Raw genomic sequence first — 14,459 nt, forward strand, 5'->3', positions numbered from 1 at the left:
CTGAACTCTGACCAGCTGTGCATGAAAACAGAGGCAGAGGAATTAGAGTGCAAAGTTGCAAAAAACAGACAACAGTAAAAGAGGAATGGGTGAAAATCCAGTAAGTCAAACGTGAAGTGAATGACGACTGGTGGTTAAAAAAAAAAATCTTCCAGTAAGAGATGTTTTTCTAAGCCATTTTGCATGCATAGCAGCATCATGAAACACCTTGGATAAATTCAGGAGGACAATCTGTTATGGATGAAACCCTCAAGTGAGGTGTGTTTTTGCAGAGTAACACCAAATAGCATTCATTAAAACTTCCTTTGAAGCTACTCTACATATGGAAGAACTGCTTTCAGGCAGGTGTTTCTGTACAGTAATTTCAACTAATGCATCTGCAATGCATAAATCTTCTTACTGGTATCATTCAATGATTTTGGCATGGGAGGTGTTTTGACCTGGTAGCGGCTGCTGCTGCTGCGGCTGCCCTTGTTTCTGTGGACATTTGGGCCAAATGTGGCCTCATTTCTCTGCTGGGTCAGGTTTTTCTGTTTTGTTTTGTTTTTTTCCTTGCCTCACCTGTTTTTTGTTTTTAAATTCAGTGTCATTTGCCATGTTGCTGTCCATTTGACTGTTTGTCCCCCTCCGCCTCTCTGTTTTCTGTATGTAGGGCAGGAAAGTGCACAGTTTGCCATAATGTTTCTTGGGCTTTATTTCTCTCATTTGTTTGGTTCATCATTTTGATGTATGATCAATTAGTGATGAGTTATATCTTGAGAGGCTCATCATTTGCAAAGGCCTTGTGGACATGCTTTTCATGAAGGTCTGAATTAATGCACAAGAAAAACAGCAAGGAAAATGTAGCTCTTATATACATTTTTTATTTTTCCATTTCATGCTGAAGGTAGGAAACTGACAGAAAAAACAAGAAAATGAGCAAGGCATGGTTTCATTGTGATATTATTTGATTAATACTGCAACATGTTTCTGGTACTACTGTGTTTGCTAAATGTTATTGTTGTGCAGATGTTTCTGTCCTCAGTATTTGCGAGGAAGTCCCTCTGGTCTGAAATGGTTGGGATCGTTTCCGTTGCGTCCCCAGCGATTAGCCCTCTGATCGGCTTCAGAGTCCTCATGACCACGACCGCTGTTTCCCTGAATCAACTCTCTGGCATCGCTGCAGTAGAGAGAGACACTGAATATCAGAACAGTCACAAACACTCATGATGCTGTCAACATCTTCAAATGACATTCATCACAGCATTCCCCAGAAACAAAATTCAAAAGAATGAAAGCAAGTCATAAAAGTCTGTTTGACTCAAGAAATGTCTGTTTGAGATATTGACATAAAGCACATGTGCATCAGCTTGAACTGTATGTTGGGATAAAACATAGTGACAGTGACCTGATCACTTTGGATGCCCATCTGCCTCCTGGGCCTCTCTGGGCAGCGTCGTAGTTTCCTCTGGCATGAAAGTATTTGTCTGAGTTTTTCCAGTTGGCCTCCCTCATGTCGCTATAGGCTCGCCACATGTCACCAGCTCCTGTGCAGAAGGAGAACAGTGATGCATTTCTGTCACTTCGAAGGACGGAAAATGACAAAACAATAAATATATAAATAAATAAATAAATACACATATAAATATATAAATGCATAAATAATTAAATTAATAAATATTTCTACTTGTATTGATTTAATTATTTGTTTTTATTCATGCATTTATTTATTTATTTGTGTATTTATACATTTGTCTATGTAGGTATATATTTATTTATTTATTTAAGCACGATTGGTTTGTGTGTGTGATCCTATCCACTACTACTGCCTAGACTTCGGCTCATAGACATAATATACATATATTATGTCTATGATTCTGCCTATGTTGCCGCCCTCGGAGAAATTACTGCCTTGCGCCCTTCCATGTTACTTCTCCTACCCCGGTAGGAGAGATTACGGCCGGTACCGGCGCCGGCCGCTAGAGACGCCGCTCCCAGAGGCGGCCATGCTGTGCACGGCACCCTTTCAGCAAGCTGGGGCGCCTGCAGAGCATAGATAATAATAAAAAAAAACGCTTCGCTGACTGGAGTGGTAGGCCCATTGGCCTACATGGAGTGAGACCTTTCGCTCTAGCTAGCTCCTGTGTAATACGCAATGGAAGTCCTCATGGACTACTATAGCATGGTTCCTTATCAGAGCTTCATGCATCCATGCATGAATCGTTCGCTTCTGTCTGATTCGCCCAGCTGACCAATCGTGCTTAAGACTAATGTAAGAACCGTCCATCTCATTAACATACGACACAGAAATACAGAAATAAATAAATGTGGAAATGTAGGAATACAGAAATGAATATAGGAATAAATAAATAAATGTAGAAATAAATGAAGGAATAAATAAATGAATAAATATATAAATAAATAAAAATATAAATAGATAAATGTAAAAATAAATATGTAAATACACAAATGAATAAATAAATGTATAAATAAATAAATATAGAAATAAATAAATGTAGAAATAAATAAATACATACATACATAAATGTATAAATACACAAATAAATAAATAAATAAATGCATGAATAAAAACAAAAATAATTAAATAATACATGTAGAAATATTTATTAATTAAATTATTTATGCATTTATATATTTATTGTTTTGTCATTTTTTGTCCTTCATATTCACATACTACAGCACAAATGCTGCTTGTCCAACCTAAAAGTCACACAAATTGGTGCTGAGGCTGGGAAAACGCCACATTTCTCACCTCGAGCAGCTTCTACAGGAAAGCGATACCACTGGGCCTGAGTTTCCACGATGAGAACCAGAACAAGTCCTGCAAGCAGCAGCTTCATGGCTGGAGATGTCTGCAAAGGAAAGACAGCAGCTGTAAGCAGCAAACCTTTTCATCAGAACAGCAAAAAAGTGTTCACACATATGCTCCTCATCCCTTTTAAAAGATGAAAGTGAATTTGCACCTTGAGCAGAGTTTGGAGAGAGCCTGATGAGCTGGACTGAATACTGGAGTCTCTTGCCGATGTCACTCCTCTTATATACCATCCTGGAAAGAGTTTCTCAATCCTGGAGAGTCCTCCAGCGCTGAGGAGGGCTCAGTCGTCTGGCATTTTTTGGCAGAAATGTTTCTGGATTTTCCTTGCTTGTTCAACTGCAGTGACAAAGTGAAAGGAGCAGAGTCTGCATTGGAATGATGTAAACAGAGAAACTGCATGGATGCAAGACACTGCTTGGCAGTGACGTCAAAAACAGACTTTCCATTCTTGCTGTCCTGGCCGCTCTGATCATTTGTACTATCCAAACTAAACTTTGGAACAAATGCCTCAGCAATCTTGGAAGCCCTGTTGAAGTCAAAACTAAAAAAAAAAAAAAAAAAAAAAAAAACACATTTCCATACACTCCTGTTTCATTTCTTTGCATTTTCTGCAGTTGTTTTGTTAACTGGTTTGTGGCTGTTTAAAGCCTTTATTCTGGTTGGTTGGTGGTAAGTTGTTTTGTTTTATTTCTTTATTTGTACTGTTGAAATGTTAAGAAGAAGTGCATTACCAAAGTCTTCTTGCTCAGTTATGTTGTGTGTTCAAAGTGTCCAGCAGAGGGGGCTCTCCCATCACCAGCTACATGTTTGTGTTGTTTTAATCTGCTTTCTGAATCCAAAGTGAAAACCAAGCCCTGCTTATTGTAAAAAGGATAAGCTGTCCAGAGGGAAACCCTGTCATGTCCACTGAATGAGAAAGTTGTAATTTCTCAAAGGTCTCAAGCAAGGTTATTATAGTTAACTAAAACTAAACTATAACCTAATACTAGGTGTGGAAAAAAACATTTTAGTTAACCGAAATAAAAATAAAAACTATACTTAAGAAAAAAAGAAAACTAACTGAAACAACAGTATTTTAAAATCAATTAAAAATACCAAACAAATGCTAAATATAAAACTATGATAACTCTGGTTTCAACAAGGTTTAGAAAATATAACCTTTAATTAGATATGAAACATCATCAGTCCTGAGGCCCAGTGTCAAAATGAGCACAAGTGCAGGAAACCCGTCTGTGAAAAGGCCAGATGTTCCCCAGTTGTTCCCAGACGTTGACATGGCAGAGGTCAGCTCACCGCTGTCCATCAGAGTTGGGTCACTGGGGAGAGTTTTACTGTATGATGATATTTTAATTGCTGTTTAAGGCCTTTTCCACTCTGCCAAGTATAAAACGATGCCAGCGCCTCTGCTAACCTGTGATCCAGGCGAACATGTGCCTGTTCAGCCCATCTCATCACACCCTGTGTCCCATAATGCACCTCTTTATCCCAGCAGGTAAGACAAACCCCCCAAGTGGAGAGGCAGCAGCCTGGAGGTGACCATGTGTTTGGCTGTGTGTGTCTGTCTGTGGCTCACCTCAGGAGCTACTCGACCTATCAGGCAACATTTCTTTGTGCACAGTTGTTATGCCTGTATGATGAAGAACCTCTGGTGTTTGCAGTGACTCAAACCTTTGCAAAATGTTTGTATTTGCTATTGCCTCTCTCTCTCTCCCCCTCTCTCTCTCTCCCTCTCTTGTCAGATTGGCACGGTTTGAGGGGATTATTGATGTAAATGAGGTTATTCAGAGGTGTGATCACTGTGGCTCTGACACAGAGCTCAGTCTTCAGGCCTGTTACTGAACTCGCTCTGGATCTGGACTTTGCTCTTGGTGTGTCAGTCTGAACACATGTGGCTGTACTCCTGGATTCAGTTTACACATTTTATTAATTGCACAGCAATGCACAGGGCACAGCTCTAATCAAGATGCTTTATATTAACCTACTGATTATAAGTGCACAAAAAAACAGCAAAGAAAAGAGGCTCTTTTATTCATTTTTATTTTTCCATTTCATGCTGAAGGCAGGAGATTCTGACAGAAGAGCAACAAGAAAATGAGCAAGGCATGGTTTCATTGTGATTTTTTTGATTAATACTGCAACATGTTTCTGGTACTACTGTGTTTGCTAAATGTTATTGTTGTGCAGATGTTTCTGTCTTCAGTATTTGTCAGGAAGTCCCTCTGGTCTGAAATGGTTGGGATCGTTTCCGTCGCGTCCCCAGCGATTAGCCACCTGATCGGCAGCAGAGTCCTCATGACCACGACCGCTGTTTCCCTGAATCCACTCTCTGCCATCGCTGCAGTAGAGAGAGACACTGAATATCAGCACAGTCACAAACACTCATGATGCTGTCAACATCATCAAATGACATTCATCACAGCATTCCCCAGAAATGAAATTCAAAAGAATGAAAGCAAGTCATAAAAGTCTGTTCGACTTAAGAAAAGTCTGTTTGAGATATTGAGATAAAGCACATGTGCATCAACTTCAACTGTATGTTGGGATAAAACATAGTGACAGTGACCTGATCACTTCAGCTGCCCATCTGCCTCCTGGGCCTCTCTGGGCAGCGTCGTAGTTTCCTCTGGCATGAAAGTATTTGTCTGAGTTTTTCCAGTTGGCCTCCCTCATGTCGCTATAGGCTCGCCACATGTCACCAGCTCCTGTGCAGAAGGAGAACAGTGATGCATTTCTGTCACGTGAAACAGCACTTCACATACTACAGCACTAATGCTGCTTGTCCAACCTAAAAGTCACACAAATTGTTGCTGAGGCTGGGAAAACGCCACATTTCTCACCTCGAGCCGCTTCTATAGGAAAGTGGTACCACTGGGCCTGAGTTTCCACGATGAGAACCAGAACAAGTCCTGCAAGCAGCAGCTTCATGGCTGGAGATATCTGCAAAGGAAAGACAGCAGCTGTAAGCAGCAAACCTTTTCATCAGAACAGCAAAAAGTGTTCACACATATGCTCCTCATCCCTTTTAAAAGATGAAAGTGAATTTGCACCTTGAGCAGAGTTTGGAGAGAGCCTGATGAGCTGGACTGGATACTGGAGTCTCTTGCCGATGTCACTCCTCTTATATACCATCCTGGAAAGAGTTTCTCAATCCTGGAGAGTCCTCCAGCGCTGAGGAGGGCTCAAAGGTCTGGCATTTTTTGGCAGAAATGTTTCTGGATTTTCCTTGCTTGTTCAACTGCAGTGACAAAGTGAAAGGAGCAGAGTCAGCCAGTGGCGGTTCTGCCTTTGTTGCCGCCCTAGGCGAAATTACTGTCTTGCACCCTTCCATGTTACTACTCCCACCCCCTTTTTTTTTTTTTTTTTTTTTTTTTTTTTTTGGAGGGCGCTCGTGTGCCCCCAAATAGATTGCGCCCTGGGCGGTTGCCCACATTGCCCATAGCAAAAGTAGATGCTATATTTTCTGTCCCATTTATGTGGAGGCAGGGAGAATGTCCCAGCTGAGACTCAGGGTGCAAGAAAAAAGAGAATCTCCCAATCAGTGGATCAATAGAGTTCATATTTAAAAACCATGCAGTCAGGACAGACAGAGATACATTATAAGGAGGGAGTTTCAGCCAAGAATCCAAGTGTGAAAATCAGGACATTTTGCCTGTGAAAGCTTTAGTGCCCCTGCATGATCTGCAAAATGGTTTGCTGTGATGTAAAATGTGGGTAAATTATAGCAAATGGACCAGACATTCAAAAATCTGTGGAATAGTCCTTTAAGGTGTCCCACTTCTTCAGAGATCAGAGCCTCTAAACTTTGGAAGAAATGCCTCAGCAACTGTGAAGCCCTGTTTAAGACAAAACTGAAAACACATTTTCATAGACTTCTGTGTCACGGTCAGATACTTATTTCTTTACATTTTCTGCAGTTGTTTTGTTCACTGGTTTGTGTTTAAGTCCTTTATTCTGGTTGGTTGTTGATCAGTTGTTTTGTTTAATTTCTTATCAGTACAGCATTTGAAATGTAATGGAGAAGTGCATTACCAAAGTCTTCTTGCTCAGTTATGTTGTGTGTTCAAAGTGTCCAGCAGAGGGGGCTCTCCCATCACCAGCTACATGTTTGTGTTGTTTTAATCTGCTTTCTGAATCCAAAGTGAAAACCAAGCCGTGCTTATTGTAAAAAGGATAAACTGTCCAGTGGGAAACCCTGTCATGTCCACTGAATGAGAAAGTTGTAATTTCTCAAAGGTCTCAAGCAAGGTTATTATAGTTAACTAAAACTAAAGTATAACCTAATACATACAAACTTTATTCCAGACTCAGGTCCATATAAAATACAAACAAAAACACAGACAATACAACAAAAACAACATAACAAATAGATTTAATACTAGGTGTGGGGGGAAACAACATTTTAGTTAACTGAAAAAAAAAAAAAAAAAAAAAAACTAAACAAAACCAGTGCGTGCATTTCTTTTTTTGGGCGAGTTTACACAAAGCAGACACACAGCAAAACAAACAAATAAACAAACAAAAACTCTGTAAGAAATGTCAGAGTGGGGTTTAAAATGGGTTACATATCCAAATGCCTCACAACAGTAAAAAATGACGAATAAAACAGCCACTGCTGGTTCACACATCAGCAGAATACTTACCTATAATCCTAATGGTACTTTGTGTGTGTGTGTGTGTGTGTGTGTGTGTGTGTGTGTGTGTGTGTGTGTGTGTGTGTGTGTGTGTGTGTGTGTGTGATGGTTGGACAGATGGAAAGTGGCCTCCTCACACTGATACTCTGCTGATCTCTACTGTCTTTTTAAGCCCAAAAGGCATGAAGCTTTATTGTGACATGTGGTGACTTCCCTTCTATAGCTGAGATATTTTTACTTTACTACACAATTCACTTTATTATACTCTTTATATATTCTCTATATATTCTTCATGTAACCAGTGTTGATACAAACATACAGATCACTTAGCTTTGATTCATTTCACATCATGACAGTTTTAAAAGAAAAGCTGGAGACTGGAAATTAGCAACTGGATCAAATGTTTTTTATTCTATGTAGAACAAGAGGCAAAATGGAGCATAATGGTATTTTATTCTCTGAAATTAATTTGTCAATACATTCATTTACAGAGGAAAGGGAGAAAATGGATTGCACCTTTACCCTGTTCATCCTCTCTCTGTGGTCAGATTGGCACTGTTTGAGGGGATTATTGATGTAAATGAGGTTATTCAGAGGTGTGATCACTGTGGCTCTGACACAGAGCTCAGTCTTCAGGCCTGTTACTGAACTCGCTCTGGATCTGGACTTTGCTCTTGTTGTGTCGGTCTGAACACATGTGGCTGTACTCCTGGATTCAGTTTACACATTTTATTAATGGCACAGCAATGCACAGGGCACAGCTCTAATCCAGGTGCTTCATATTAACCTACTGATTATAAGTGCACAAAAAAAAAAAAAAAGAAAAAGAAAAAGAGGCTCTTTTAATCATTTTTATTTTTCCATTTCATGCTGAAGGCAGGAGATTCTGACAGAAGAGCAACAAGAAAATGAGCAAGGCATGGTTTCATTGTGATTTTTTTGATTAATACTGCAACATGTTTCTGGTACTACTGTGTTTGCCAAATGTTATTGTTGTGCAGATGTTTCTGTCCTCAGTATTTGTCAGGAAGTCCCTCTGGTCTGAAATGGTTGGGATCGTTTCTGTCGCGTCCCCAGCGATTAGCCACCTGATCGGCAGCAGAGTCCTCATGACCACGACCGCTGTTTCCCTGAATCCACTCTCTGCCATTGCTGCAGTAGAGAGAGACACTGAATATCAGCACAGTCACAAACACTCATGATGCTGTCAACATCATCAAATGACATTCATCACAGCATTCCCCAGAAACGAAATTCAAAAGAATGAAAGCAAGTCATAAAAGTCTGTTTGACTCAAGAAATGTCTGTTTGAGATATTGACATAAAGCACATGTGCATCAACTTCAACTGTATGTTGGGATAAAACATAGTGACAGTGACCTGATCACTTCAGCTGCCCATCTGCCTCCTGGGCCTCTCTGGGCAGCGTCGTAGTTTCCTCTGGCATGAAAGTATTTGTCTGAGTTTTTCCAGTTGGCCTCTCTCATGTCGCTATAGGCTCGCCACATGTCACGAGCTCCTGTGCAGAGGGAGAACAGTGATGCATTTCTGTCACGTGAAACAGCACTTCACATACTACAGCACTAATGCTGCTTGTCCAACCTAAAAGTCACACAAATTGTTGCTGAGGCTGGGAAAATGCCACATTTCTCACCTTGAGCAGCTTCTACAGGAAAGCGGTACCACTGGGCCTGAGTTTCCACGATGAGAACCAGAACAAGTCCTGCAAGCAGCAGCTTCATGGCTGGAGATGTTTGCAAAGGAAAGACAGCAGCTGTAAGCAGCAAACCTTTTCATCAGAACAGCAAAAAGTGTTCACACATATGCTCCTCATCCCTTTTAAAAGATGAAAGTGAATTTGCACCTTGAGCAGAGTTTGGAGGGAGCCTGATGAGCTGGACTGGATACTGGAGTCTCTTGCCGATGTCACTCCTCTTATATACCATCCTGGAAAGAGTTTCGCAATCCTGGAGAGTCCTCCAAAGCTGAGGAGGGCTCAGAAGTCTGGCATTTTTTGGCAGAAATGTTTCTGGATTTTCCTTGCTTGTTCAACTGCAGTGACAAAGTGAAAGGAGCAGAGTCTGCATTGTATTGATGTAAACAGAGAAACTGCATGGATGCAAGACACTGCTTGGCATTTGGTTCTTGCATTTGTCGCATCTCTCCTCGACTTCTGTAATGTCCTGTTCTCTGGTCTGCCTGCCTCTACTACCAAAAGATTTTGTTGTATTCATGGACACTGGCATGCATGTAACACGTCAGATCTGTTATGCTTTAAATATCAAAACAGGCTCTGGTCCTATATTTGTGCTTCAGTAGATGCTATATTTTCTGTCCCATTTATGTGGAGGCAGAGAGAAATGTCCCAGGTGAGACTCAGGGTGCAAGAAAAAAGAGAATCTCCCAATCAGTGGATCAATAGAGTTCATATTTGAAACCCATGCAGTTAGCTGAAAATCAGGACATTTTGCCTGTGAAAGCTTTAGTGCCCCTGCATGATCTGCAAAATGGTTTGCTGTGATGTAAAATGTGGGTAAATTATAGCAAATGGACCAAACATTCAAAAATCTGTGGAATAGTCCTTTAAGGTGTCCCACTTCTTCAGCATGGACTTTGGGTTTCGCTTGTTGAGCTAAAGTTGTATTCACCCTTTTATTATTATTATCATTATTATTATTATTATTATTATTATTATCATTATTACTTTTTGAGTATTTAAAAAAAACTCAAATATTATTTTACAAATTTTGGGCAATTTTATTTCATGTTCTTTTCCTTTTTATGAATATAATTTTCTGGTAATATTTCCCTTTAGATTTCTTTTTATTTATGTATTTATTTATGTATGTATGTATGTATGCATTTATTTATTTATTTATTCATATATTTATTTGCTTGTTTTATTTTGTATTTTTTGATTTTCTGCTAATTTGCTGGTCACTTGTCTTGTAGATTTTTCATTATTCATGAGTAAAACAAAGAAGGACGTCTTGTCTGGGATTTTCCTGCTAGTGTTTTTTCTTTTGCTTTATGACTGTAATGTTTGTCATTTTCTCTTTGGCTCGGCTCCTGTTGCTCACCTGTCTGGTCAGGAAGGCCTCTCCTCTCTGTGCTCCTTCTCTAGATTTATTCCAGTTTTTCCTGTTACAGCTGCTGGGTTTTTTCTTTCCTGTTATGAGGATTAAGTCAGGGGGTGTCGTCCAGTCTGTTGTAAACTTTCTAAAGCCCTTTGAGACTGTAAACACTGATATTGGGTTTTAAATAAACTTCAACTTCAACTTGAACTTTGCATTGCAAAAATGGGCTTTCCATTCTTATCCATCCTGGCCGCTCTAATAATTTGTACCATCCAAAAGTGTTCATCATGTGAGATCAGAGCCACTAAACTTTGGAAGAAATGCCTCAGCAACTTTGAAGCCCTGTTTAAACCTCCTATTATGTTTGGGGTCAATTTGACCCCATTCATTGTTTATTGTCTCTAAATAAATGATTAACATCTTTTGTTGTTGTTGTTGTTGTTGCTGTTTTTGCTTCATATTTAATGACTTTTCCTAATTTAATGGGTACTACCGGGTAAACATGAAATTCACATGATGATATGTTTTCAATGTCCTGTACACACTTTGTACACATCGGTGTTGTTTGGGGTCAATTTGACACCAGGCTGATTTAGTTGTATAAAACACCATTTTACACACATTTGTTTTGGTTGTTTTGGATGATATTGAGGTCAATATAACCTGCAATTTGATAATCTTCAAAAAACCTTCCTCTGCTTTAGTGCCTAACCTAACATAACCATACCTGAAGAAGTCCAGGAACCACTGATATGGCGGGATATGGGGGAGGGGAAAACATAATACCTACGAGAACTTCGATATTACTCGCGCTGTGAGGGAGGGGAAAGATGGTTCCTGCGAGGACACTGATAGTTCCCACCACATGGGGAGGACCAAACATATAAAAGCTTGCACAGCAGCCTTCTAAATAATTTCTCTTGTTGCTCTGTGCACTCTTACTTTATGCTCTCTCTCAGTTGAATATGAGCGCTAAGCAAAGGTTTTCTGCCAGTGAGGTCTTGTCACAGCTGCTTGACAGTGAAAGTGACATAGGAGAATGTGTCTGACAGAGGATAATGTTGAGGAGGTCCCTGATTATGAGGCATCCTCCTCTGATGAGAATGAAACCCTCAGTGTTGACCCTCCTGTAGTCATAGACTTCTGTGTCACGGTCAGATACTTATTTCTTTACATTTTCTGCAGTTGTTTTGTTAACCAGTTTGTGTTTAACTCCTTTATTATGGTTGGTTGTTGATCAGTTGTTTTGTTTAATTTCTTATCAGTACAGCATTTGAAATGTAATGGAGAAGTGCATTACCAAAAAGTCTTCTTGCTCAGTTATGCTGTGTGTTCAAAGTGTCCAGCAGAGGGGGCTCTCCCATCACCAGCTACATGTTTGTGTTGTTTTAATCTGCTTTCTGAATCCAAAGTGAAAACCAAGCTGTGCTTATAGTAAAAAGGATAGACTGTCCAGCGGTAAACCCTGTCATGTCCACTAAATAAGAAAGTTCTAATTTCTCAGAGATCTCAACTGGGTTTAAAAATGCTGAGCTTTTATCAAATATGAAGCATCATCACCCCTTAAGTTAAATTGATTATGTACTTAGTTAAAATCATTGTTTTATTTGATGGTTTTGCTGCCCAGGCATTGGGTCCTTGTGCCATCAAAAAATTGACAACACCAAAGGTCAAGTGGCCTTGCCCCTAAAATAATGAAATTCCAGGCCTGGGTACAAGGAAAGCTCAGTAAGTTTCCCCCGACCTCTCATAGGAAAACACGCCTCTACTTGACATCAGCAAATCAGCTCTTCATATCCCAGATCCACACTGACCCACAGCCAGTCAGCTGGTAGCCTAAATCTGATCAAATCAGTCAACAATCAGCCATGTGTAACGTTAGGTATCTGTTATTGATGAATAGCCAGCAGTGGCCTAATAACGTTACTATAAACATGACATCAACTACAGGGGGGGAAGGCTTTAGGTTAGTAGGTGTGTGTTAAGGAGAACGGGACAGAGGAGTGAGTGTGTGTGCTTGATGAAGAGAGAGAGAAGACTAAAGACAGTTGTGACAGAGGCAAGTGTAAAAAAAAGAAGTAGATCCTGCCATTCTTGGGAATAAACTAAATGCAGAGGTGCCTTAGCATTTCAGGAGCTTTTTTATACCCCAAATGATTAACAGCTAAGACAGACTAGTAGACTCTATCTGCCAAAACCAGGCTCCATATTGGCAGATTGCCTCAATGGCAGATTACAATATACATTCAAATATATCAGAACCTGGCAGCTCAGTTCAAATATATGATTATATCCTTATTTTGGCAGTCCACCAGAACCCACTGAACATGCAGGTATTTGCCCCCTGTCCCTATCTTCTGTGGTTCCTGAAAAAATAGGCAAATTTGCAGATAATTGCCTCAAGTCCTAATTGCCATATACAGGCCGTCCATTCAAATATTGTGGAATCTGGCAGCCAATCAGCAAACTGCTCTGAGATTACAATGTGGGATTAATCATTTTGGTTAAACTGATCACCTCACAGCAGCAACACTCTGTTAGTTGGGAGTGGATCTTACAGTGGATACTAATAACAGGGTAACTGAGCAATTTTTCTCTACAAGTACCTGTTTAGTGGAGTGTCAGGTATGTGTTAAGACATACAGGTGCATAACAGTCTCAACAGGCTGCTTTGGTGTGTAGATTCTGGTTTTGGGAGGCTGTAAATAAACCTTGTCATGTAAAAAGCCAATCTCAGCACCTAGTTGTTCCTCAGTCATATTTACTCCAAAACAATCCAACAACTATCAAACTCTTCAGTTCAAACTAGGGTCAAAGTCGATGATTGATCGATGAGTGGTACTTCACGTTGTATAGTACTGCTTAACCATCTGGTTCTACAGTATATCATGTAAGATGCTCCAGTGGGGCACTTCTTCACATAGCAGAGAGGTGTGGTTCCTCAGACAGTAATTGTTCTTTATTAAAGTACAAAGGAGCCCACAAATAACATCTGAAGAGCCAGCAGTGCTGATGAATGTTTTTCCAGACTCCAGGCAGGGATTGCATTGGCAGTCTTATTTCACACAAAGTGTCTGACATTATGAGGCAGATATAATTTACTAATTTTAACACACTGGGAAGAAAAAAATCGAACTCCAGTCTGTGGCTTTGGCTGCGCTCTAACAGAGCCAGCTGTTCCAGGCTGACATTTCGGACAGGATGCACTTTTCACTCATTAAAGCTATTCTTGGCTCATTATGTGTCTCTGCTGAACTCATATGCTAAAGAAATAACATGATCTCCAGCATCACCTCTGATGTAACCAGTGATCTGTCCACTTATTCTAACATTAAATTGAAGATGGACTTAATTCCTTTGCCAAGTCTGCATAGACTTAGAGGGATTAGATCAAAAACACTCATTCATGTTGCTCTGTTTTTGCAGTGAGCTCACTGTTGTCAATTAGGACTATTACATAAGGCAGCTGGTTATGAGATTTTGTCTACTGTCTGGAGGACACCGACTTTGTTTCTCTTGGTTCAGTGTCCTACTAAACACAGATGCTTCAATTCTCACTGCAAGAGCCTTTAATGATGAAAACAAATTAAAGATAAACTAGTTAACTGTTTATTGTACTGTTACATTAAGGACTTAATGGTATTGAACAGACACACTGGGCAAAAAGAAAATCAAAATTATACTGACTATAGTCCCATTGCATATGCTTGACTTCTTTTATCTTATACTGATGATGATGGTGGTAGTGGAGTGGTGATATTATGCGTGTTGGCATTGATTGTGTGTTGTGTGTTGTTGTTTTCCTGGTGGTAAAGGTACGCGTGGCAGTTGCGGTCCTCACTTTGAATTTGTCGGTGAGATCAGAGTTTCACCTGCTTCACTCTACACCTTTGGTATGCTGTCTGACTGCTTTTCACTGTTTGTAAACCTCCCTTT

At 40.0% G+C, this 14,459-nt stretch overlaps 3 protein-coding genes across 4 annotated transcripts; all 3 read right to left on the bottom strand.

Moving 5' to 3' along the window:
* Nucleotides 1-1,015: 1,015 nt before the first annotated feature.
* LOC115354060 (serum amyloid A-5 protein-like) lies at nucleotides 1,016-5,923 on the bottom strand. Of its 2 annotated transcripts, none has more exons than XM_030044236.1 (4): nucleotides 5,863-5,923; nucleotides 2,753-2,852; nucleotides 1,388-1,526; nucleotides 1,016-1,159 (listed from the first exon to the last, which is right to left on the bottom strand). In XM_030044236.1, exons 2-4 carry the CDS (start codon nucleotides 2,838-2,840, stop codon nucleotides 1,021-1,023), a joined length of 366 nt encoding a protein of 121 aa, XP_029900096.1. In that variant the 5' UTR covers nucleotides 2,841-2,852; nucleotides 5,863-5,923; the 3' UTR covers nucleotides 1,016-1,020. The 2 variants fall into 2 exon arrangements, with proteins under 2 accessions (XP_029900096.1, XP_029900089.1); XM_030044229.1 differs by lacking the exon at nucleotides 5,863-5,923 and adding an exon at nucleotides 2,964-2,997.
* On the bottom strand, nucleotides 4,982-5,740 carry LOC115354082 (serum amyloid A-5 protein-like). The gene is made up of 3 exons (XM_030044261.1): nucleotides 5,653-5,740; nucleotides 5,379-5,517; nucleotides 4,982-5,150 (listed from the first exon to the last, which is right to left on the bottom strand). Exons 1-3 carry the CDS (start codon nucleotides 5,738-5,740, stop codon nucleotides 5,012-5,014), a joined length of 366 nt encoding a protein of 121 aa, XP_029900121.1. The 3' UTR covers nucleotides 4,982-5,011.
* Nucleotides 5,924-8,459: 2,536 nt separating the features above from the next.
* Nucleotides 8,460-9,194, bottom strand: LOC115354074 (serum amyloid A-5 protein-like). Its single transcript, XM_030044249.1, has 3 exons — nucleotides 9,101-9,194; nucleotides 8,827-8,965; nucleotides 8,460-8,598 (listed from the first exon to the last, which is right to left on the bottom strand). Exons 1-3 carry the CDS (start codon nucleotides 9,186-9,188, stop codon nucleotides 8,460-8,462), a joined length of 366 nt encoding a protein of 121 aa, XP_029900109.1. The 5' UTR covers nucleotides 9,189-9,194.
* Nucleotides 9,195-14,459: the final 5,265 nt, after the last annotated feature.

This window comes from Myripristis murdjan, chromosome 3, assembly GCF_902150065.1.
Source record: "Myripristis murdjan chromosome 3, fMyrMur1.1, whole genome shotgun sequence".
In the NCBI taxonomy this organism is placed as follows: Eukaryota; Metazoa; Chordata; class Actinopteri; order Holocentriformes; family Holocentridae; genus Myripristis; species Myripristis murdjan.